At 41.0% G+C, this 25,730-nt stretch overlaps 1 protein-coding gene across 1 annotated transcript; it reads right to left on the bottom strand.

The window, feature by feature from the left end:
- Window positions 1–147: 147 nt before the first annotated feature.
- On the bottom strand, window positions 148–25,507 carry prelid3b (PRELI domain containing 3). Its single transcript, XM_060836242.1, has 6 exons — window positions 25,425–25,507; window positions 17,861–18,029; window positions 9,940–10,029; window positions 4,958–5,028; window positions 4,244–4,346; window positions 148–2,959 (listed from the first exon to the last, which is right to left on the bottom strand). Exons 1-6 carry the CDS (start codon window positions 25,454–25,456, stop codon window positions 2,846–2,848), a joined length of 579 nt encoding a protein of 192 aa, XP_060692225.1. The 5' UTR covers window positions 25,457–25,507; the 3' UTR covers window positions 148–2,845.
- Between the last annotated feature and the right edge of the window lie 223 nt (window positions 25,508–25,730).

Raw genomic sequence — 25,730 nt, 5'->3', positions numbered from 1 at the left:
TGAACTCTCCGACATGGAGCTACTTACCATACAACAGAAAACCACAGAAGCTGAATATCTGAATCCTGTATAAAATATGCTGCAAACACTCAGCTTAGGTGGTAAGAGGAAGGTAGCATTAATACATCAGTCTGTTGACCTTTGTCAGAAGTTGTTCTGATGAAAATTTAATCGACCTGAAACATTAAGTATACCTTCCCCTATGTATTTATCTACTTCAAGCTCAACTCCTTGTTGTACAGTTATACAAACCAAGCCTTAACAGCAAACTCATTATATGCAGTGACATTTTCCAATATATTAATGGAGAAACCCAATTTATTAAAATTTAATTTCTATTCACGTTTAAGTGAATGTGTTTTGGCACAAATTATCTATATGTCCGACAGTGGCAAAACTCCAAGGTGAACCGACAGATACGTATATTAAGTATTGCTAACAGGATTGCTTAAATTAAAATGTGATGTTTGGAACAAAGAGGAGGTTTTTTAATTACAAAAAATATTGTGTGATGCTTTATGGAAAATAGTGAAGATCAGGAGAACCCACAAGTCCCTGCATCAGATTTTCATTGTGTCCTGGGACAGAAGGCACAGGTGAATGAAGGCATTGGCAATTGGTACTTGCCAGTCGTGCACTGAAGCAAACTTCTGCACAGGAGGCACAAGCTCTGCATTTGCCCTCCCTCTCAGTATAATGAAGGCAGAGCACAAAACCTTCCCTGAGAGCAATCCAAAACCCTGCTGCACATAGCTGGTACTCTGTAAAAACACTGCCCATAACAGGGAATAGCTCAGCAGCATCACTTCAGGAGACAAAAGCTCTCAACTCTCCCAACAAAAACAAAAAGTGGTACAGAAAGAGAGCTCAGATAAGCAGCTTTCAAGTTTACCAGCTCAAATATGATTCTCAATTCCAAACTGTAACGAAAGTTAAGGTAAAAGTCTAATAAATTAATGAAGCACTCACTTCTTAACCTCATCTTTAACTAAATACCATTGAATGACTTGTATAGAGTAACATACAGTATTGCAAACACAGCAAGGTCCCACAACTAGTAAAAAGTGATCAGTTAATACACCTTTGATGGCACTGATGGAGGAATGTTAGCCAAAGCAGTGGAAAATCCCCTTTTGTTAAATACTGACTCAGGGTCTTTTATGATCGCTTAACTTGATAAATTTTCATATGAAGAATAGCATTACTATGCGCTGTGTTACTATTGTGCTGTCAATGTTTTAGTGTGCTTGTATCAGTTGCCTTCTGATCCTGAGGCAGGGTTGATGGCAAACTGACACTTCAATCAACAACTCTGCAAGTTACAGTAAACACTTTACATTCAGAACTGGAAACTTTTGGAACTAGAACCCTGCAAAATACAATGAAATTCAAATTTTGTACACTCTTAAGTGCTTTGAAAATCTTTAAAGCAACTTAAGAATAAAAGAGACCACAGAGGGCGAGCCTAGCTCCAGAATTTGTCAAGTGTCTTTTACCACAACAAAGACTCTTCTCTACAGAATACAATGCTATGTTTAACCGTGAGACATTAGTGTGGAGCTACTAAAGTATTGATTCCCTATGGTCAACAAGTAACTACGTAGCATCCGGGGTATAAGATCAGTAGCCAAAACCAACACTGGGTCTTAGGGTCAGAAGACAGACGCCCACATCTAGTCACTCAGGTAGCCATGGTATGCAAGGATGATCACAAAGCTTCAGTGAAAATTTGATAAATCCAGAAATTAATAAACTGAGGTGAGGCAAACTGCATTTTCTTGTGCTAATTTACTGTTAGATCAGAGGACAGTCCTGTGACGATCAAAAGTAATTAAGGTAGAACAATCTTATGGCTGCTCTTTTAAAAAAAGCACCTGATCTAAGTTCTACAACATTCAGAAAACTTTCAGTTATGCTTCAGTGCTTTCGGAATGTTGACACAACATAGAAAATCCTTGGCAACTTTGTTGGACATTTCACTCTAGGTTAACTTGTAAATGTTAATAAAACAAATAGATTCCCAAAATTTGGTTACCCAGAAATTCACAGGAACATTCATACAAAATGCACAATTTCAACATTTTTTTTAGGATGATGGCTATACTATTGGTTTTCTGCGGCAGACTTGTTCTTAACCTGAAGACTTCAAATCTAAATGTTTTAGCTCCTTAAATTCTGTACAATATTATCTCTCACAATGATAAAGGCCCATTTATTAAAGAATATTGCTTTACATGACTGAGAACTGGATATTAGTTCTACAAGTTTAACTTCCTAATTTTAATACTGAAATTTAAAATATGCATGCTGCAATAATTTGCTGTTTGTTACAGGAGGTTAAAGCAACGACTTTTCTCAAGTTCTCAGAACAGTTAACAGACAGGATCTTTGTTTAGTGATCCACCAGGGAGGGTACTGCTTTAATGATCAACTCAAGTAAGCAGCACAAACACTTTCATTTTTAAACTCTGCAAGTACATGGGCTGCCAAACTGGAGATCACAAGCTCCTCCATTGCTAACTTTGCCATCTTTCAATTCTGTCAACATTATAATATACCTAGTAATAAATATTGAAGCCAATACTTCCCTCTGTGCATCTATTCTAATATATTCATCAAAACAAACCAAACACCCCTTCAGGAAAGCCTCTGCACTATATAGCAGGTGCACAACCACAATCAGTAGACAGTTGTATATGGTGTGCCACTGAAACAGAGCAAGAGTCAATTAGGTTTATGCTGCTTCAACCTGAAGCCCTGGTGAACTAGGGAAATGAAATGCACAGTGGGAAGGAATTGGCTGAGTAGCTCAGAGGCCAGCAACATATTTCTCAACAACTCTCCATTACTCTACTGATGTCGCAGCCATTGGCATTTTGATACTTCCTCTTGCAGATGCAGCCAACTCTTCAATTTCAGCATTTAACCTGCGGATTACCCACTCCATTGCTTCTCGTCCCTGCACAGAAAAACAGACGTTGAGCCGTGGCAAAAACAGAGCAAGTCATTCAATAAATATATTTAAGCTGCATAGCCAGGAAAGAACAATTATAAACCAAGACAGTAACACTGTTTGGAGTCTGTTGAAAGCAATTCAGCCCATTAGTCAAACCATACAAGCCAAAAGTAGCCTCACAGCTATTTCAAATTCCTGTCAGTACCTTTCAGGGCAAGCATTACTGGTGCTGCAATTGCCATTGATGGTGACAAGGCAGAAAATGGAAATGTATCTGGTTCACAAGAAGAGAGTCAGTATGTCTATAATGCTCAACTAAGTCAGGGCTAAGATAGGAAAAGAGATAGAAAAGAGACTAACAGCATAGAAGCATATTTAAAAGCGTAGGAGGAAATGGTTGGGAGGGTGTATGAGAAATCAGGACACAGATAGATCAGTAATTGGGTTGTTGAAAAATCATCACTGTGGCATTTACAAATTGTAATGTCAAAATTAAAAACATGCACTCATAATTCATAAAAATTACAATAAAAGTATAAAGCGTTGCATAATTCTGATCATTTCAGAATTCACAACAAAAATACATCACAAAATGCAGGACTGCTTAGTTTACAGAAGTCACATAGCAAAGTAGTGTGTCATGGAGATGTACAGCAAGGAAATAGACCCTTCAGTTGAACTCGTCCATGCCGAACAGATATCCTAATCTAATCTAGACACATTTGCCAACACTTGGCCCATATCCCTCTAACCCCTTCCTATTCATTTATCTATCCAGATGCCTTTTAAATGTCATAATTGTACCAGCCTCCACCACTTCCTCTGGCATCTCATTCCATGCACACACCACCCTTTACGTGAAAAAGATGCCCCTTAGGTCCCTTTTAAATCTTTCCAATTTCACCCCAAACCGTATGCCCTCTAGTTCTGGACCTCCCCAACCCAGGGAAAAGGCCACGTCTATTTACCCTAACCATGCCCCTATTGATTTTATAAACCCCTATATCGTCTGATGTTCCAGAGAAAACAGCCCCATCTATTCAGCCTCTCCCTCTAGCTCAAACTCTCTAACCCCAGCAATATCCTTGTAAATCTTTACTGAACCCTTTCAAGTTTCACAACATCCTATAGAAGGGAGGCCAGAATTGCACACAATATTCCAAAAGTGGCCTAACCAATGTCCTGTACAGCTGCAACATCTCAGAAATACTATACAGGTAATTTTTAAAAAAATTCTCTTTTCTGTTGTGTAACATACAATTCTATTCTCCCAATCACTGTACTCACTTTATTTGCATTTGCAGAGATCGTGTTTGCCATTATTCCTTCCATATAGCTGCTGAGACTGACTCCTTTCACACTGATAATAGCTTCTTGGGTAAGGATAGTTCTGAAACAACAAAACAGAATTATACAGGAAATCCTATGAGAAGAGGAGCAGCAAAATTATTAACATATAATTTCCAAGTTCACCGTCTACTCTATTCTACTTTAAGCAATTACTGCAGAAAGCAATCTGCCTTTCCACTGAAGGTAAGCCAACAAGACCTGTGGATTAGGCATTGGGAAACATCTTTACATTGAATGTGGAAAAGATGAGACATCAGGGAGACATAGTAACACACAAACCAAGGAATGGATGCATCTTACAAAGTAATGCATTGCCTGGAGCTTGTCACTAGCTTCACTGAAAATGACAGAAAAGGATTGGCACCAGACTGGCAGCTAGAATGAGAGTGGTTGACATGACAAATTTATGCTCTTGGAAAGTTTCTGATTCTCCACTTGTCGTCTTCAAAGCAGACAGTGGACTGCTATTAGTCACTCAAAAAGAAAACATAGAAGTTACCTATGCAATAAGAAGCTACCTATGCAACAGGACCAAGAAGAAATAGGAATATTTCCAAAGTGGAGTAGCCATATAGACTCGTGACATTACTACTGTAGATACACAGAGTGTTTTGTGTAGAGTCACTGCACTTCAACAACACTTATACCTACTTTTCTGGATCCTGCGGGTGAGGTTTATACTCCAATCGTTCATCCACTGATACTAGATTTGTTAATGTTATCTGAAACATACCATAATGAAGAGACAGACTTTAGATATTATTCAGAACAGAGTTCTACAATTAAGATACTCAGAGTTATATACCATTGATGACAGATAACATGCCCACCAATAAAATGCCAAAGGGGATGATGGTACCTGGTTTCACATCAAACCTAGAATAGTGGTCTGATTGAGGGCTGTGAAGTCACGTCAGCTTGGTACAAATCATAAGGTGAAACTGTACTCCCAGGTCTTGGGAGAGACCACACGCTGGGTGTTTCAGTGAATGGAAACTCATCATTGGTACAGCAGGGTTTGCTGTTCTGTAGCACAGTGTTACACTACATTATCTCCATAGCAGAATGTGAAGATCAATGCTGAATTACACTAACTTTACAACAGACTACTTGATATGGCAGGCCCATGACTTATGTACTGTATGAGTCTCCCTCTTATTTTCTTCATTTAACTATACCATTATGTTCTTCTGGTCCTTTTCCCATCCGTATATTTATTTAGACTCCCTTTCATGTATTAATGCTATTTGCCTCAATTACTTCACATAATCATGAATTCTACTTTGCCCAGCTCTCTGGGTAAAGTCATCCTCTTGGATTCATTAGTCACCTCTCATATACTCCTACCAGTTTTGAACTCACTCAGTAGTGGAAACATCTTCCTTACATCTACCCTATCGATTCCTTTCATTGTCATAAAGACCTTCTATCAGGTAAATGAAACTCACTCTTTCCTGGAGGGAAGTCCTTTGCTGAGGTATAACATCTCAATTCTGTAGTGCCTCTGCATTCTTTTTGTAAAATGGAAACTGAAACTATTCACAGTGATCCACCCAAGATCCTGCAGAAACGTGGCATAACTTCACTAAATTTTAATTCTATCACACTGCAGGTACCTTTTAACTTGTGTTTCTAATTTAACTAGTTTGAGAGATTGAACCAGGTCTCTATTTCTTAAGTACAAACATGCAGCCAGAGAGAAGAATCGTGTTATTTTGATTCTTTTTGATGCAGTTCTATTGTATGATTCTGGAAAGCAAAGAAGAAATTTTCACTTGTGCACTGTCACAACATGTGAGGTACCTTGAATTTTAGACTGGTGGAAAGGACCAGCATCAGTCACCTCAATATTCACCCAGCCAATGATCCAGACAGGTAGGTGTGTCACAATAAATTTGAGAATAAAATCTGAGCTGGCACCAGAAATACTGCCCATGAAAGTTACTTTGATTTCATAACCCAACTGGTTTATTGAACTTCTTCCAGTAAGGGAATCTTTTACCCCGGTAATAATTGTTACGACTTTCAAGAGAGTCAGCTACCAGAAGACAGTTTTAAGATAACTTCTCTCTAGTTCTTTTTCTGATCAGGAATGCACTGCCTGAAAGGGTGATGGAAAGAATTTCAAAGGTAACTGGATGAATTCATGAGATGGAAAAACATTGCAGTTATAGGAAAAGAACAGGGAGTGTGACTAATTACACATATTGTTTTGAACTGCAAGATCCTTTGAATAGAATGTGATCACGTTAAAAACAAAACCTGAGATAAATCCAGAGAAGCATATATAGTCATTAATCAATACATATCAAAGGTGATTACCTGAGCTGTTTCAAAGCTTGGATATAGAGGAGTTTTTAAGGGATTAAATGTGGAAAGAAAGCCAGAGGGATTGAGGGATGGAAATCTAGAGCTGCAGGCACAGACAGCTGAGTTCACGGTTTCCACTGGTGGCAAAAAGAGTGGACTTTGGAGTTCACAAAACACCAGAATCACAGCAGCAAGGTCACAGAGGGACTTAAACACGACTAAGAATGTAAAATTTGAGGCATTGAGATAATGGATGGCAATGTAGGTCAGTTAAGTACGGGGTGCTCATGCTGATGTAGGGGCTGGATTCTGGACAGCAGCGTTTGGATTAGCAAGTTTATGAAGGAAGAGAGCACGGGAATAATCAGAAATAGAAACATAAGGTGCTGGAGGAACTTAGCAGGTCTTAGAGGGAGAAACAGACTTAATGTTTTCTGTCCAATTATGCTACTTCAGAACTTGGATTTGAAATGTTAACTGTTTCTCGCTCCACAGACGATACCAGACCTATTGAATTTCTTCAGCCCTCTGTTTACAGCTCAGATTTTCTGCATCCACTGTATTTTGTTTTCATTAAAATAACTGGATTTGGAGTTTAAAAGAAGACCTGAATGAGGATATCAGCAGGAGATGGACTGAGGCGGTGGAAGTAGGCAAACGGGAGGTTAGAAACTCAGCTCAGGATCAAAAATGCAGGAAAGGTTTAACCTGAAACCATGGGCAGGTGAGGGACAGGATTAGTAGCAAAGGAATAAAGCTTACACCAGACACATCACCTTTTGATACGAACAGGTTACCAAACATGTGAAAGGAGAAAATTAAAGTTCCCTAAGGCTGAGTGTTGTACAAGAAATCTGAGGACACAATAGAGGGGCTGAGTGGATTGATGGAGAGATAGAGGAGCAAATTGCTGCTGATGCTGGAATCTGTATTGAAAATAATCAATGCTGGAGATCACAGTGGGTCAGGCTGCTGTGATTTCCAGCATTTTTCTTTGTTTTCAGAAAGAGAGATAGAGTTAAATGTAGTCAGAATACATGTGGAATTTGGCCCCTTGTCAGTCCGGCTTTTCACTTCTGTTACTCTGCAAGATTATTCCAGTGTCAAAAAGTGTGGTGCTGGGAAAGCACAGCAGGTCAGGCAGCATCCGAGGAGCAGGAGAGTTCACGTTTCAGACATAAGCCCTTCATCAGGAATGTGGGAGGGAAGGAAGTTGAAAACTGTGGATGCAGGTGGGGCAGTAATTGTGATAGATTGGTGGGGAAGGTGGAGCAGATAGGTGGGAAGGAAGATGGACAAGTGGGACAGGTCAAGAGGGCGGTGCCAGGTTGGAGGGTTGGATCAGGGATGAGGTGGGAGGAGAGGAGATGAGGAAACTAGTGAAGTCGACATTGATGCCATGTGGTTGAAGGATCCCATGGTGAAAGATGAGGCGGAAGTTCTTCCTCTAGGCTTTGGGTGGCTTGGATTTGACGGTGGAGGCAGCCCAGGACTTGCATGTCCTTGGCAGAGTGGGAAGGAGAGTTGAAGTGTTCGACCACAGGGCGGTGGGATTGTTGGGTCCATGTGTCTCAGGGATGTTCCCTGAAATGCTCTGCGAGTTGGCATTCTGTCTGCCCAATGTAGAGGAGACCATATCGATAGCAACAGATGCAGTAGATGAAGTGTTTGGATGTGCATGAAAATCTTTGCCAGGTACGAAAAGATCCTTTGGGGCCTTGGATGAGGAGAGGGTGTAGGACACAGGTTTTATACCTCTTGTGGCGGCAAGGGAAGGTGCCAGGTGTGGAGGGTGAGTTGGTTGGGGGCATGGATCTAATGAGGGAGTTACAGACTGAATGATCAAATAGGGTTGGGGAGGGAAACATATCTCTGGTGGTGGGGTCTGATTGTGGGTGGAGGAAATGGCGGAGAATAATGTGTTGTATTCGATTTTAGTGGGTGGAAAGTGGGGACGGGGTGGGAGGCTTCTATCCTTGTTGTGGTTGGAGGGATGGGGTTTAAGAGCAGCGGTATGGGACGTAGAGGAGATGGAGATGCGCTGGAGGGCATTGTTGATCATGTGTGAGGCGTCTTGTTTATATTTTTATGGTCTTGTCAACCTTTGTTTTTACTATTGGGTATACAGCAGTTAGGTATTGCAGAATATGGAGTAAATTACATCTTTGGCGAACTGAACTGAAGGAGATTAATTTCGTCTTGGAAAAAAGTACAGGTTTTCGTAATCTCCAATACTACAGCACAATCAAAGTTATTAACCAGAATGAAACAGCTTGACCATTATATCCATTATATGTGGGGATATATTGGTCAAGATTCAAAAATAGCCTCAGCATTCAATTTTTAAGAATTTTGCTAGGAATTCAGCTCAGAGTTGTCCATAACAATTCACATTCCACAAGAACACTTTAGATGATAAGGACGCAATGGAAAAGGAGTATTTACTAATTTGGCAAATTTTTAAAGTGACATTTTTAAAGTTGGATGCTTAAAGTCTGTAGAGCATTAGAGGGTTGTAGATTTGATGTCCAATCTGTGCCAAGCTGAGCTAATGCTATCAAAATTGACTGCAGACTCCCTAGATGAGAAAAAGAGCTGGTGGGGAGTGAAAGTGCCAGCTCAAGCACCCATTCACAAACCAAAGACACTGTGGAAAATGTGCAGTTGACCAGAATGAGTTGGATTCAGACCCTGGTGCCCTTAAGTCAAATAGCTGCCTCACACATGGGCTGGGACAGTGGCAGGAATGCTATCCAATGTGGAGCAAAGTGACAGCACTGTTTGAGAGTAACCTATCCAAAGGTGACTGCAATAAGCTTCCTGTTGTACCATAAATGAGATACACCTGAGAATAATAAGCAAAAGTAGTAAATAACGTTTAGTGAAGACAAAATAGTTGAAATATTGTCATAGCAAAAATATCCTACAGAAATAAAGTCTGATCCACAGTGTACCTACCAAGACACCAATTAGTTCATGCCTGCTAGTCACTGGTACTAACTGGTTGCCACAAGACCATTTTTAGTGTGTGATTTTTCCCTGGCACTCAGGTCATTGTGCTCAGGGTTTACATTGTCAATGTTGTCTGTTAAACCTGCAGAAGGAACTGCAGATCCAGAAGTACAGCATCTTGGACATCAAATACAGCCCATTATATAAAACAGGGATCATCACTTCAGAATGTGGGACTGGTTATTAGCTAAATCTGAAGTTTGCACAACAATAGAGTTTTTCCAACCACATATTAAAACTCCAACTAAACCCCCACATATATTAGACAAGGGAAAATCATGCATAATTTCTAGTCATGTTACTTGACTAACATTCGCAGATTTTAACTCCATGGTCCGTTTCACAGGGTCCACAACGGAGTGTTCCTGTACATATGTCCGTGTCCTTGATGCACCAATGAGCTGAAAAATTGAAAGAAAGATCAATGTTTCCTTTAAGCAATAATTTAGCATTTGACAAATGTGACATTTTATATTATGGCGAAACTAGCCACATGACTGCTCCCCAACCACAGTTTTTAAGTGAGATTCTCCAGATTCCCAAAGCTACATCTGTAGACAATTATTTACTTTGAAAAGGTTCTTTCTTCCAACAGTTTCCACCTATGAAAGATGGTGGACATGGAAGAAACAGCCATTTCTAATGGTGCATTGTCATATGATGCAGGTTTGCGGAGAGCTAGGAGGGCAATCCTCGAGGCAGGCTTTGTCATGTGCAACACATGAATTTGCTACATGTTGTTGGTTGCTGTTTTTAACATTGGCATTTTTTGCTAAGCACTTTACTGACTAGTTGTAGCGGCCATTCACAGCCCACAGGATGCATCGTCATTTTACTCTATCACTGAGTGATTCCCTTGTTCAAGGCCTCCCGGTCACTTTTTTAAATGTCTCTCTGTAGCAGATCATTCAATTAGTTGTCTGGCTGCAGCTCCCTCATGATACAGAAATACCTGAGGCATGTTTTCCATCCTGCTTGGACACGTCAGCAGAATGTTCGGGGTGGGAAGCCAGAATAGAAGTGGTGGATGATGGTGGTTAGAGAAATTTGTTCAATTATCAAATTACTTCTTTTTTCCCCCAACAGTTAAACATAGAGGCTTCAATTACATTGATCCACTTCAATTAACACCAGGAACTGCCTTGTTCATCAGCATTTGAGGGAAGTAAAGTTGTGAGAGTAGACAAATGTAACTGACTGGGTTTTTCTAGTAATGGTATGGATGGCTAAATGGCCTCCTCTCGGGCCATAATGGCTCTAAATAATGGACAAGTGGTATTAGGACACGCTACACAAAAAAAAGGGAAGTTGTAGATAATTTGGTTTTTAGGACTTTAGACTCCCAATCATCCTCAATTATGATAAAACTCTAGCTACATCTTGCACAAATGATTTATTTACCAAGCTGTTGCAAATAGACCTTGATCTCTCTTACAGACAAGCAGTGCCAAATAGAATAATAGAATTTTACATTACAGCAGACTGTAACTGCACTGGCGAAGGAGCCACCCAGCTGGTGCCATTCTCCTGCCATATCTCTGTAGCCCTCTAAAGTCATCACTTTCAAATATATACTCAGCCCTCTTTAAACTTCACATGTAATCCATCTCCAACAGTACTCCAGGCAGTCTCATCTCACTCCTAGCTCTCTTGCTGACAATCTTGAAATTGTGACCTCTAGTCAATGACACACCAACTACTGGAAACAGAATATCTTTATATATCATGTTAAAATTGTTCTAATTCTGAACACCTCACTAAAATCACTGTTGTAATAGAACATTACAGCACAGTACAGGCCCTTCAGCCCTCGACGCCGTGCCCATCTAACCTATACTGTTCCATTCTCGTCCATATGCCTATCCAATGACAAGTAAATGCCCTTAAAGTTTGTGAGACTACTATTGTTGCAGGCAGTGTATTCCATGCACCTACTACTCTCAGTAAAGTAACTACCTCCGACATCTGTCCTATATCTATCATCCCTGAATTTAAAGCTACATCCCCTCATGCTAACCATCGCCATCTGAGGAAAAAGGCTCTCACTGTCCAACCTATCTAACCCTCTGATTATCTTATATATCTCAATTAAGTCATCTCTCAACCACCTTCTCTCTAACAAAAACAGCCTCAAGTCCCTCAGCCTTTCCTTGTAAGACCTTCCCTCCAGACCAGGCAACATCCTATAAATCTCCTCTGAACACTTTCCAAAATGTTTCCACATCCTTCCTATAATGAGGTGATCAGAACTGTACGCAATACCCCAAGTGCAGCTGCACCAGAGTTTTATACAGCTGCAGCACGACCTCATGGTTCCGAAACTCCAATCCCTCTACCAATAAAAGCTAACACACTGTATGCCTTCTTAACAACCCTATCAACCTGGGTGGCAACTTTTAAGGATCTATGTACATGGACACAGAGATCTCTCTGCTCATTTGCACTACCAAGAATCTTACCATTAATCCAGTTTTCTTTACTGCTGTTACTCTTTCCAAAGTGACTCATCTCACACTTTCCCGCATTAAACTCCATTTGCCACCTCTCAGCTCAGCTCTGCAGCTTATCTATGTCCCTCTGTAACCTACAACATCCTTCAGCTCCACAACTCCAGTAACTTTAGTGTCATCCGCAAATTTACTAACCTATCCTTCTACACCCTCGTCCAGATCATTTATAAAAATGACAAACAGCAGTGGACCAAAAACAGGTCCTTGCAGTAGACACAAGTAACTGAACTCCAGGATGAATATTTCCCATGAACCACCACCCTCTGTCTTCTTTCAGCTAGCCAATTTCTGATCCAAACCGCTAAATCACACTCAATCCCATGACACCGTATTTTGTGCAATAGCCTACAGTGGGGAACCTTATCAAACACCTTACTGAAATCCATATACACCACATCAATCGCTTTACGCTCATCCACCTGTTTGGTCACCTTCTCAAAGAACCCAATAAGGTTTGTGAGGCACGACCTCTCTTTCACAAAACCATGCTGACTACCTCTAATAAACTTATTCCTTATTAGATGATTATAAAACCTATCCCTTATAGCTCTCTCCAACACTTTACACACAACTGAAGTAAGGCTCACTGGTTTATAATTACCAGGGTTGTCTCAACTTGAACAAGGGAACAACATTTGCTATCCTCCAGTCTTCTGGCACTATTCCTGTCGACAATGATGACATAAAAATCAAGGCCAAAAGCACTGTAATCTCCTCCCTGGCTTCCCAGAGCATTCTAGGATTATTTCCATCCAGCCCAGATTTGCCAAATTAGTAAATACTCTTTTTCCATTGTGTCCTTATCATCACACTTTCCAGAACTGCTAACATCTCCTCCCTGTGAACCTCAATTCCATCTAGTTTAGTACGATGTAATCTCAGTATTCTCCTCGACCACATTGTCTTTTTCTCAGGTGAATACTGACGAGAGGTATTCATTTAGCACATTCCCTATCTCCTCTGACTCCATACACATATTTCCATTACTATGCTTGATTGGCCCCAATCTTACTCTAGTCATTCTTTTATTCCTGATATACCTACAGAAAGCCTTATGGTTTTCCTTGATCCTATCTGCCAATGACTTCTCATGTCTCCTCCTGGCTCTTCTTTACTCTCTCTTTTGGTCTTTCCTGGCTAACTTGTAACTCTCAAGTGCCCTAACTGAGCCTTCACATCTCATCCTAACGTAAGCCTCCTTCTTCCTCTTGACAAGAGATTCAACTTCTTTAGTAAACCACGGCTCTTTCGCTCGGCCACTTCCTCCCTGCAGACAGGTACATACTTATCAAGGACCTGCAGTAACTGTTCGTTGAATAAGCTCCACATTTCAATTGTGCCCAACCCCTGCAAGTGACTTCCCCATCTTATGCATCCTAAATCTGGCCTAATTGCACTGTAATTGCCCCTCCCCCCAGCTATAACTCTTCCCCTGTGGTGTATACCTATCCCTTTCAATCGCTAAAGTAAACATAACTGAATTGTGGTCACTATCACTAAAGTGCCCACCTACCTCCAAATCTAACACCCGGCTGGGTTCACTACACAGTACTAAATCTAATGTGGCCTCACTCCTTGTTGGCCTGCCTACATACTGTGTCAGGAAACCCTCCTGAACACATTGGACAAAAACTGTCCCATCTAAAGTACTTGAACTGCAGTATTTCCAGTCAATATTTGGGAAGTTAAAGACCCCCATAACAACTACCCTGTCACTTTTGCTCCTATCGAGAAGCATCTTTGCTATCGTTTCCTCGACATCTTTGGAACTATTCGAGGCCTACAGAAAACTCCCAACAGGGTGACTTCTTTCCTGTTTCTAATCTCAACCTCAGTTGACAAGTCCTCAAATGTCCTTTTTGCAACCGTAACACTGCCCTTGACTAACAATGCCACACCCACCCCCTTTTACAGTTTTCTCTGTTCTTTCTCTGTCCCTACTCTGCTCCAAGTAGAACGAGCCCAATTTCTGAAATCTTTCTTTCTATCTAAAATGTCTCATTCTGGTATCATTCTAGTAAATCTCCTTTGAACTTTCTCCAGGGTTTTAACATCCTTCCTTAAATAAGATGCTCAGAGCTGACTACCATACTTTAAATGTGGTACTCCCCAATGATTTGTGAGAGGTGCAGCATCACTTCTTTGCTTTTATACTCAGGGCTCTGTGGAAAAGTGACAGTGGGTCAGAGGGGGCATTGGTCAGGGAAGATGCAATTGAATAAATTATTTTAATTTAATTTAAAGAACAAGGGATTTCATCTCATACGAGAGTTTTATTTAGCAGAAAGATAAGTTTTATACGGAAAACACTTGAATGTGACTCAGCAGTAAACTGACATCATCCAATTTAAAAAAAAACCTCCTCCCATGGGTTACATTCCTATACTTATACTAAAGTGATGCATTGGAATCTTGGCTCCTGCATCTAGTTTGGGAAGTAATGCGTTGGAAGTCATCAGATAAGGTATCACATGTAAACTGGAATTATCAAATGCAGCCAGTGTGCACTTCCTGACCTTTTCTCAAGTGCACACTCCGTTCTCTACTTTCTGAACGATGCTTAGTAGTGACTTGCTGATCAACCCAGCAGGAGTCACAGTGAAGGAACAGAAAGGTGACCTTGACCTGCTTTTTGATGTATTAAACTATTGTGCAATAGTAGGAAGCCTGATACAGAATTACACAACTGAGGTTATATGCAACCAGTGTAACCTTTAACATACATTTCATGACAGAATACAAGATCATTGCGATTATGACTGAACTTTACTTGCCCTGTCAGTATGAATTGATGAAGCAAATGTATTATGCAATTCATAGACTCACTGACTAAAATAAATAGCAAAACTATAAACCTAAATCACAAAACTCCACGTACTAGGATTAACTTCTTTTATAATTTCATCTTCCCTTACCCCACTATTATACACAATAGATTCAATTAACTCAGCATAATACACAAACATGCAAGGACGTAGGCCAGAATATCATTTACTGGATCAGTGGTGCTGGAAGAGCACAGCAGTTCAGGCAATATCCAACGAGCAGTGAGATCTACGTTTTGGGCAAAAGCCCTTCATCAGGAATAAAGGCAGTGAGCCTGAAGCGTGGAGAGATAAGCTAGGGGAGGGTGGGGGTGGGGAGAGAGTAGCATAGAGTACAATCGGTGAGTGGGGGAGGAGATGAAGGTGATAGGTCAGGGAGGAGAGGGTGGAGTGGATAGGTGGAAAAGGAGCTAGGCAGGTCGGACAAGTCCGTCAAGTCACAGGGACAGTGCTGAGCTGGAAGTTTGAAATTAGGGTGAGGTGGGGGAAGGGGAAATGAGGAAGCTGTTGAAGTCCACATTGATGCCCTGGGGTTCAAGTGTTCCGAGGCGGAAGATGAGGGGTTCTTCCTCCAGGCGTCTGGTGGTGAGGGAGCGGCGGTGAAGAAGGCCCAGGACCTCCATGTCCTCGGCAGAGTGGGAGGGGGAGTTGAAATGTTGGGCCACAGGGCGGTGTGGTTGATTGGTGCGGGTGTCTCGGAGATGTTCCCCAAAGTGCTTTATATGCTACTCTCTCCCCACCCCCACCCTCCTCTAGCTTATCTCTCCACGCTTCAGGCTCACTGCCTTTATTCCTGATGAAGGGCTTTTGCCAGAACATCGATTTCGCTGCTTATTGGATGTTGCCTGAACTGCTGTGCTCTTCCAGCACCACTGATCCAGAATCTGCAGACATTGTTTTTACCTCCTAGAATATCATTTAGCCAAACTTTACAAGTCCGACCAGATCAGTGAACCAAACGCAGTTCAAAACGATGAAGACAGAACAGAATACACTCTAGTTTTTCGTCTCCAAGTGCATACATCTATCAGATCAGTTACATGTTGAAAACTATGCATACCAACAAAACCTGGCACAGTAACTCAGAATTTATACACCAAGGTAACAGCTTACCTATATAAGTAAATAGATTTCCTATGCAAAATTTTAATGAACACAATTATGTGTGATAAAGAAAATGGCAAGGTGCAACAGACATGCAAAGTACTTCTAACAGGACTCAGAACAGGTCTTCTGGAACCTCTAGGAACATGAAAGCCAAAAAGGAAAGTTTGGTTTGTCAGCAAGAAGCTATTAATACATGTTGGTGCCAAGACTCCTTGGCTACAGGTGACTTAGAAACTATATAGATAACTGGCTTCAGATTTAAATATATAAATGCACATCCATAAACTTGCTTTATAAATTTCCCAGTCATTACTGGACCACAAATTAATACAAACTATGACCACATGATTTTGAGAAGTCAGCTGGACTGAAGATTGATGAGTCAGCTCAAACTTTTCTCAGCTTGCAAACTCGCTGTTAAAACTGGAAATCCAGGATTGAATTAATTTTGAATTTTTTTAAATTCTTGGCCATTCCAAATAAAGTGTTGAGCACTCCTATCAGTTATTGTTTCACCCCACAGCTAGTGTACAGACTCTGATCTCCCTCCCCTTTTACTGCAGACCGTCCCAAGCTGCTGATATGAAGTTGCAATATCATTCTCTTCCTGACTAAAGGGGCTGTTCACAGCCTATTATGGAGTCATCAGATTCCCATACATCAACTTCTGGGTAGTGGGAAACTGGCCCAGATTGATTAATGTCACAATGACAACTGTAAAATACGGCTTGTAGTGACCCTGTAGATTGATCCTGGTGAATGATAACAGTTTGGGTCATGTTCTTAAACTTGTCCCTGAGTTCTTCATAGTGCAATGGTAATGTCCCAATCATGGGTCAGGGACTACTATATTTGGAGTAGCAGTAGTTAGACATGTCACCGAAAATACTAACACATACTTCACAATACCATGAACAAATGACTCTGACTTGTTAGATAAACTGTGGTACAACAGAACACTGCTATCCCACTCCCCAGAATTACTTTCAGGCTAATAAAATGTACATTTGGATGGCACCCCTCATGTCAATGCAATGAGTGTGAGGATAAGGTGGGATATTTGGAACTCGCCCTGGTTACTAGGGACTGCTGCTGGCTCAGCAATAGTTATGGTGCATTGAACGGAGGAAGAGTCTGGGGGATAAGAAGCTTCATGTGAAGGTGCACTCCCTGACCTTGACCACGCCAGTTCATTCACAAGAGAATTAGATATGCTGCTTAAAAAAAAAGAGACACACTATGGCAAGATGAGGAGCAGCTGAGTTGCTCTTGCAGAGAGCCAGCACAGACACAATGGGACAAATTACCTCCTTCTATTCTGCAATCATTCACTTCTATCAAGAGACAGATAGCTCAGTATTTAAGAGAATTAAAAGTAAGGAACAAAAACAGAAGGATCAGTGATAGGAAAAGGAAATAGTATGGTGAAGCAAAAGGTTTAAAATGCTTTTCAAACTGGGATAACATGACAGCATTTACAGAGTGCTTTGGTGAACAGAAGCAAAGTCAAAAGAATAATAATTGCCAGGTTGATCATGCAAAGTTAAAGGGCAGCACTGATATAAGCTGGGGAACAAGCCTTTTACCCTTTCAACTGCAGATTGACATTGTCTTTGCAGGGCTAAAAGAAGATAGGGTGGGAGGTCTTAAAACATTGGAAGAATCTTGTGTTTTCGAAAAAATAAAAACTGGCAAGATTGACAGAATACCTGGAAAAATTTGATGACAGATTCTGCTTCTTATTACCTAAAAGTGATGGTTAATAGTTAATAACAAAGAACAATACTTACTGATTTAACAACAGATGGTAGACCCCATTCCGTACTGAGCAGCCTCTGACTATGTAACTTGCCTTGGTCATCAATACGTCGATCTAATACATCCACTCCTACAACACATGGGTTCATGGGATTGGGATACTTCTGCATGGCAGCTTTGAAAACTGTTTCCCAAGGGTGGCTGAAGAAAGAAGGACAAAGATTCAGCAACAAAACACTGGAGAAGAAAAATTACAGACTGCAGAAGTGTATCGGTGAATTTTGCGTTTGACAACAACGAAGTAGGATAATTCTGATAATTAAAAACTCCAATTCTGTTGTGAACTTGCCTGTTCAAGAATTAGTCTCTCATTTGAAGACATTATCCTCTGCTCTTTAATGCCTAAATCACAAACGTATAATGTTTGTGTTTTCAAATGTCTATGTTCAGAAGATAAAACCAATTCCACTATCCAGTATGCCAATTTTAACACTGTTTCTGGAATCTAAAGCATTGCATTTCCCGAGATTAAGAAGGCAGGAAGCTTTGAATTCTCTCACCCAATAAGAAACTGTAGACCTGATCAACACTAATTAGTTACCATTCTTAAAATAAGCTTGTACCTTACTTATACAAGTGTGTGTCCTGAGTTTACAATTTAAAACATAAAGAACTTATAAGGATAGACAACAAAAACTGTCAGAAATTTAAGGAACTATGAAAATGCTAAGAGGATATTTCAAAAGGCAGAATGAAGAAATGACATTTTTCTATGTATATTAGCAAATATTTAAAAAGAAAAAAGAGGCTGAATGAAATTAAATTTAAAAAATGAAGAAATGACAGAAACATTGAACAAGTAATTTAGGAAAATTTTGAACTACCAATTATTAAGAGGTTAACATTGATAATTTTCAATAAATTCGAATTGGACCAAAGGGTCTATTTCTGTACTGTACGACTCTATGACTCTAGATGGTAGAATCAACAAATGACTCCAAGATAAATTGGGAAAAAAAAGATTTAGGACCGTATCCTAGCATACTGGGGGAAGTTCAGGCCAAACAAAATCCCAGAGCATAACTTCAAGGATGCTGCCTGGTCTGGAGGATATATTTTATAAAGGAAGGTAGACAGAGCTAGGGCTTTACTCATGGGAACAAAGAAAGATGAGAGGTGAGTTGATAGAGGTGCAAAAGATGATGAAAGGCATAGATACAGTGGATAGCCAAAGACTTTTTCCCAGGGCGGAAATGGCTATCACAAGGGGGCATAATTTTAAGGTGTTTGGAGGAAGGTGTAAGGGAGATGTCAGAGGTAGGTTCTTTACACAGAGTGTGGTGGGTGCGTGGAATGCACTGCCAGCATTGGTAGTACAGTCAGATACATTAGAGACATTTAAGTGACTCTTGGATAGACACATCGATGATAGTAAAATGAAGGATACGTAGGTTAGTTTGATCTTACAGCAGGATAAAAGTCAGTACAACATCGAGGGCCGAAGGGCCTAAACTGTGCTGTTCTGTTTTAAGTTATATGCTCAAGTCCTGCAGAGCAGAAACTATGGCAAAGAAATGGAAGGAGACAAAAATAACAATCTTTTAAAAGAAAAAGAGAAAATAAAACAAAAGTCTAGGCAAGTCATTTACTTCAAAATAAAGGCTTTGTGCGTGGGAAATCATGTCTCACAAACTTGATTGAGATTTTTGAAGTAGTAACAAAGAGGATTAATGAGGGCAGAGCGGTGGATGTGACCTAAATGGATTTCAGTAAGGCGTTCAACAAGGTTAGATCTCATTGTATACAGGGAGAACTAGCCATTTAGATATAGAACAGGCTCGAAGGTAGAAGGCAGAGAGTGGTTGTGGAGAGTTGTTTTCCAGACTGAAGGCCTGTGACCAGTGGAGTACCACATAGATCGGTGCTGGGTCCACTACTTTTTGTCATTTATATAAATGATTTGGATGTGAACATAGGAGGTACAGTTTGTAAGTTGGCAGATGCCACCAAAATTGGAGGTGTAGTGGACAGTGAAGAAGGTTACCTTGGATTACAATGGGGGCTTGATGAGATGGGTCAATGGGCTGAAGAGTGGCAGATGGATTTAACTCAGATAAATGAGAGGTTTTGCATTTTGGGAAAGCAAATCTTAGCAGGATGTATACACTTAATGTAAGGTCCTAGGGAGTGTTGCTGAACAAAGACACTTTGGAATGTAGGTTCATAGCTCCGTGAAAGTAGAGTCACAGGTAGGTAGGATAGTTTGGTATGCTCTCCTTTATTGGTCAGAATATTGAGTACAGGAGTTGGGAGGTCATGCTGCAGCTGTTCAGGATGCTGGTTAGGCAAAAGTGAGGACTGCAGATGCTGGAAATCAGAGTCTAGATTAGTGTGGTGCTGGAAAAGCGCAGCAGGTCAGGCAGCAGCCAAGAAGCAGGAAAATCGACGTTTCGGGTAAAAGCCCTTCATCAGGAATGAAGACCGGTAGCCTCCAGGGTGGAGAGATAAATGGGAGGGGGGTGGGGGTTAGGCTACTGTTGGAATATTGTGCGCAATTCTGATCTCCTTCCTATTGGAAGGATGTTGTGAAACTTGAAAGGGTTGAGAAAAGATTTACAAGGATATTGCCAGGGTTGGAGGATGAGCTATAGGGAGAGATTGAATAAGCTGGGGCTGTTTTCCCTGAGCATCGGGGGCTGAGGGGTGACCTTATAGTGGTTATAAAATCATGAGAAATGTGGATAGGGTAAATAGATAAGGTGTTTTCCCTGGGGTGGGGTGAGTGCAGGACTAGAGGGCATAGGTTCAGGGTGAGAAGGGAAAGATATAAAAGGAACCTGTGGAGCAATTTTTTCAGGTAGAGGGTGGTGTATGTGTGTGTGTAATGAGTTGTCACAGGAAGTAGTGGAGACTAGTACAATTGCAAAATTTAAACGGCATCTGGATGGTATATGAATAGGGAGGGTTTGGAGGGATATGGGCCAGGTGCTGGCAAGTGGGACTAGATTAGGTTGGGATATCTGGTTGGCATGGACGGGTTGGTCTGTTTCCGTGCTGCACATTTCTATGACACTATGACTCTAAGATGTTGAAATATACAGTCTGATATAACATTACAAACCGGTCAACCAGGACCCATTAACCTGGAGTTCTTAAAAGCAAACTGAGCCTGAGTCAAGATTGAGGTGCTGGAAAAGCACAGCAGGTCAGGCAGCATCCAAGGAGCAGGAGAATCAACATTTTGGGCATAAGCCCTTCTTCATACTGAGCCTGACCAAGATTCTAGAATCCTCTGTAGTACTAAAGAAAACCTCAGAAGATACACAGGAGAATGCAGTAAAATTGGTTCCCATAAATTTTTTTTTAAAAAACGTAGAGAACCGTTTCTTGAAGAATATAGAAACAGAGGACACTTGGATATGGTGGTTGAAGTGGAGCTGCTCTTATTAACTCCTTACATAATTGACCTGGAGTTAGGAAATGCAATCTAACAATAACCATGAAAGAAACCAGAAGGACACAGATGAATTAGCAGGATGAGTTTTTAGTTAAAAATCACACAACAACAGGTTTAATTGGAAGCACTAGCTTTCGGAACGATGCTCCTTCATCAGGTGGTTGTACGCTCCGAAAGCTAGTGCTTCCAAAAAAAAAAGCTGCTGGACTACAACCTGGTGTGAGATTTTTAACTTTGTACACCCAAGTCCAACACCAGCATCTCCAAACCATGATGAGTTTTTAGGTCATGAATGTAGTTCATGTTTTTAAAGATGGAAATTCATCCAATACTAATTCAAAATTGTTTTCAATCAATGAAGAATATTTTGATGTAAAGATTCAAAATAATTTCGAGGAAGCTTAGCATGCAAATACACAAGCATTAAAATCACCAGAGGCGATCACCACAACCCACATAAAAGCAGAATCCTTGGTTTTATACTTTAAAAGATGTAGAATACAACACTTTAGGTCATAGTTAAGTTCTTGTATTACCGCCTAGTGTTTGTAGCAAATGTCACAGGGACACTTTATAAGCAATAAAAAGATGCAAAAAGAATAATCTAGATAACTCAAGGCTGTTTTCACTCAAGTTGTGAAATTTAAAGAATGATCTCAACCTTTGAATAGTGATAGCATGAACTGTGGATCATTTCCAATGGTCAGAGAGATTGTTCCAGTGCAACTCAAATTCATTACCACGGAAGGTTAGAAATAAAGACAGGAAACGATGGAAAAACTCAAAGAGGTCAGGGAGAATCTGAGGAGAGAGAAATGTTAGTTTTCCAGGTTAGAATTCCAATTTCATTAAAGTTTAACTTGTAAAAGCCAGTATTTGTTGCTCATCCCAAATTCCAGTGAAGGTATGTAACTTTTCAAATACATATACAAAATGATTAGAGAAGGAAGCACTCTGTAAAAAGAATTACTGAAGCTGAATTCACAAATGATCTCAAAGGGAATTAGGCATTATACATAAAAAAATTAAGAAATGTATGGAACTAAACAGGAGCATTGAATCAGACTAGATACACAAACTCCTTGTTGACATTTAATGGATCTGATTTCTTAATACTCTATTAATCTATTTTCAATTAGCATTACCACACATGAATTATAAAAGTTATCTATTTTTAACAGAAGTTGATCAAACCCCAGTCAGATGATAATGACAAAGAAATTGTCAAGGTTCACCATCATTAAATTATGTCTGGAATTTGGATAGATTAGCATGGGAAACTATAAGCAGTCAGCAATTTTACATTCCTTTTAAGCTGCAGAATTAAACTCTCCCAGACTGTAATCAATTGTAACTCACTGAACTGAAGAGAACTTCACTTTATACATGAATACTCTCACTGTAAAGCAATTCAAAAAGTTACAGTATTGTGGTGAAATTAAATTTTTAACTGTGTGCGCAAAGTGCATAATTACTATCCTGAAAAACAGTATACTTGCAAAATGTAAAATGACAAATAAGATTCACATTTTTCAAAGTGTTAAAGGTAAACCTGGTTCTACAGTTCTCACATGTATGTCCCAATGCATTTTACTTCCAGGTTTGCTGAGAGAATATTTCAATATGCTACATTCTTAATTCGTTTGATGATATCATTTCTGCTGGAGCCCTGGAGAAGCATTTTACTTTGCATTAAACTAAAGTCAGGAAAGCGGAAATCCACGCCACAAAATTGTCAGGTCTTTGTGAGGAACGCCCCTTGAGGTCAGTGGTGAGCTCTGTTGCTTCATGGCTGACCATGAATTGCAGGCCACTGGCCCACTGTTGTTTGATAATACACTGCAACCACAAAGATCTTATCATATTTAACTTGGCATTGCTGGTCAAGGCTCCCAGCAAGGATATGGCAATGTACTAATATGAATTTTTTTTCCTATCCATCCTAATCATGGGCATCTGAAAGGAGGCCTTCACTTGTGAATACAGACAAAGTCTTTTCCCTGGGGTCGGGGAGTCCAGAACTAGAGGGCATAGGTTTAGGGTGGGAGGGGAAAGATATAAAAGTGACCTAAGGTGCAACTTTTTCACTCAGAGGGTGGTACGGATGTGGAATGTGCTGCCAGAGGAAGTGGTGAAGGCTGGTACAATAGCAACATTTAAAAAGGCATTTGGATGGGCATATGAATAGGAAGGTTTTGGAGGGATATGGGCCAGGTGCTGGCAGGTGTGACTGGGTTGGGATATCTGGTTGGCATGGACGGGTTGGACTAAAGGGTCTGTCTCCATGCTGTACATCTCTATGACTATGATTCTAAAACTGCACATTGTACTCCAAATGTGGCCTAGCCATTACTGAATTCGCCATTATTAACATGCTGGGGACCTTAGATGACCCAAGTATTAAATCCAAGATTATAGTCTATTTTAAAGATGATGAGTTGAAGGGAAACATTAATTAAATAAAAAATATTTAGAAAGCCTTTTATTCTTGCATTGTAAAAAAACTAGAAATTTATAAGAATGGGGTCAGGTGCAAACCTCACATATGGCAATTAACCTAAAGCCAAATTGAAGACATTTACACAAAGATGCTTTGCAGACTTAAAAGTGCAGGGCAGTTAAAATCATTTTTACAGAATGACAGTATATACAACTCTCGTTATAACAGTATCAGATCCACTGGTTTGTATAGTCAATACACAAACTGCTACACAGACCAGTTGGAGCGAGTAAATTAGACTCCAAACTCTGCAATTTGTACACAAAGTAACTGGATATGTTGCTACAACAATATAGAACACTAACCTTTGTGGAGGTGCATGAAGAACTTTGTGCTGACTGTAAATTACAGTCAAAACACTTAGGTTCTGAATTATCAAGTGAGGTGTTAAGTCTGCTTCAAACTGAAAATTATTTTATTTTTAAAAATGTATTTGACCTGTCAAATTCTCCTCCACTGGTATGGAGTCTTGCTGGAGTATGATTCACATGCACAGGATTTCCTGAATGCAAACAACGTGTTTGGGCCAAATGAGAACATCAGCAAATTATCTGTGGCTAGTATCACCATGAAAAGTAATGGTGTCTACCAGTGACAATCCTTGGCTAAGTTTAACCAACTCCCAAAACCCTATCTACCATCGACAAGGCACAACTGAAGAGTGTTTGAATACTGCATTCGAGGAACAGGACAATCGACTTTGAAGGCCCGAAATGTCGATTTTCCTGCTCCTTGGATGCTGCCTGACCTGCTGTGCTTTTCCAGCACCACTCTGATCTAAACTCTGGTATCCAGCATCTGCAGTCCTCACTTTTGCCCAGTGTTGGAATACTCCCCAGTTGCCTGGAGAAGTGCAGTTCTAACTCAAAATGTTCGACCGTATCTAGCAGCCTGCTTAATCAGCGATCCATCCGTCACTTTTGCTGTTAACCACAGAGGCATAGTGGCAGCAGTGTACACTATCTACAAGATAATTGCCTCATCAGTAAAGCTTCTTCAAAAGCACCTTCCTAACTTGTGACCTTTACCACCAAAGAGGTCAAGGGCAGCAGAAAAGTAGGAACACTACCACCAATAAGTTTCTCTCCACAAGTATTGTTCCTTCTGTGTCACTGGGTTAGAGCCCTGAAACTTGCTCCCTAGCAGCACTTTGGGCGAATATACAGCTAATGTTTCCAGGTGACAGCTCACCAGTTTCTCAAGGGCACTTATAGACTTGGACAATAAATGCTGACCTTCCATAATGCTCACATCACGATACATTTGTTTCCCCCTGTCATCTCTGACAGGGAGGGGAAGAGCTTGCTTCCAGCATCTACTCATGTCAGTGAGTCCCTGCACCATGTTGCATGCCCAGGGCAGTGTCAGGTCAGGCCGCTGACAGTATAACTGGCTGGTGGAACGGGGCAGAGTTAGTGACCTTAGGTTGGGAGAGTGGCCCGTTTGCAGGGGCAGTCTACCTTGACAACCCACATGGTGGACAACAGCGGGGCGCTGCTCCCCGGGGGGGCCGACTCGACTCGACTCAACTCAATCAGGTGGCGCTGGGAAAGCGCAGCCGCTCGGGCCGGCTCTCCCAGAACCACACCCCTTCTCCCCACTCAAACCCAGGGCCTGGGCCCGTGAGGCGGCCACTTACTTGAAGACATGCTCGGAGGTCCAGATCTTCATTCTCTCGCCTCTCTCACTATCCCCCTCTCCCCGCCCCCGCCTCCGCCTCCGCCTCCGCCTCGGACCGGGCCCGGTCTCTCCTCTAGCCCCGTCCAGTACCCGCCGGCCGGCCCCTGACGTCAGCGCGCTCGTGTGCGTCATCCACGTCGCCGGAACGCGGCCGTTCGCATGTCCATGACGTCGGAACGTTCACGTGCATCATTCATGACGTCGGCACGTTCACGTGCATCATTCATGACGTCAGCACGTTGGGTCCCCGGGTGTTTGACCCCCA

The sequence above is a fragment of the Hemiscyllium ocellatum genome, chromosome 15, assembly GCF_020745735.1.
Source record: "Hemiscyllium ocellatum isolate sHemOce1 chromosome 15, sHemOce1.pat.X.cur, whole genome shotgun sequence".
Classification (NCBI taxonomy): Eukaryota; Metazoa; Chordata; class Chondrichthyes; order Orectolobiformes; family Hemiscylliidae; genus Hemiscyllium; species Hemiscyllium ocellatum.
The sequence above is the reverse complement of the archived record's forward strand: the minus strand, read 5'-3'. Positions and strand labels throughout refer to the sequence as shown.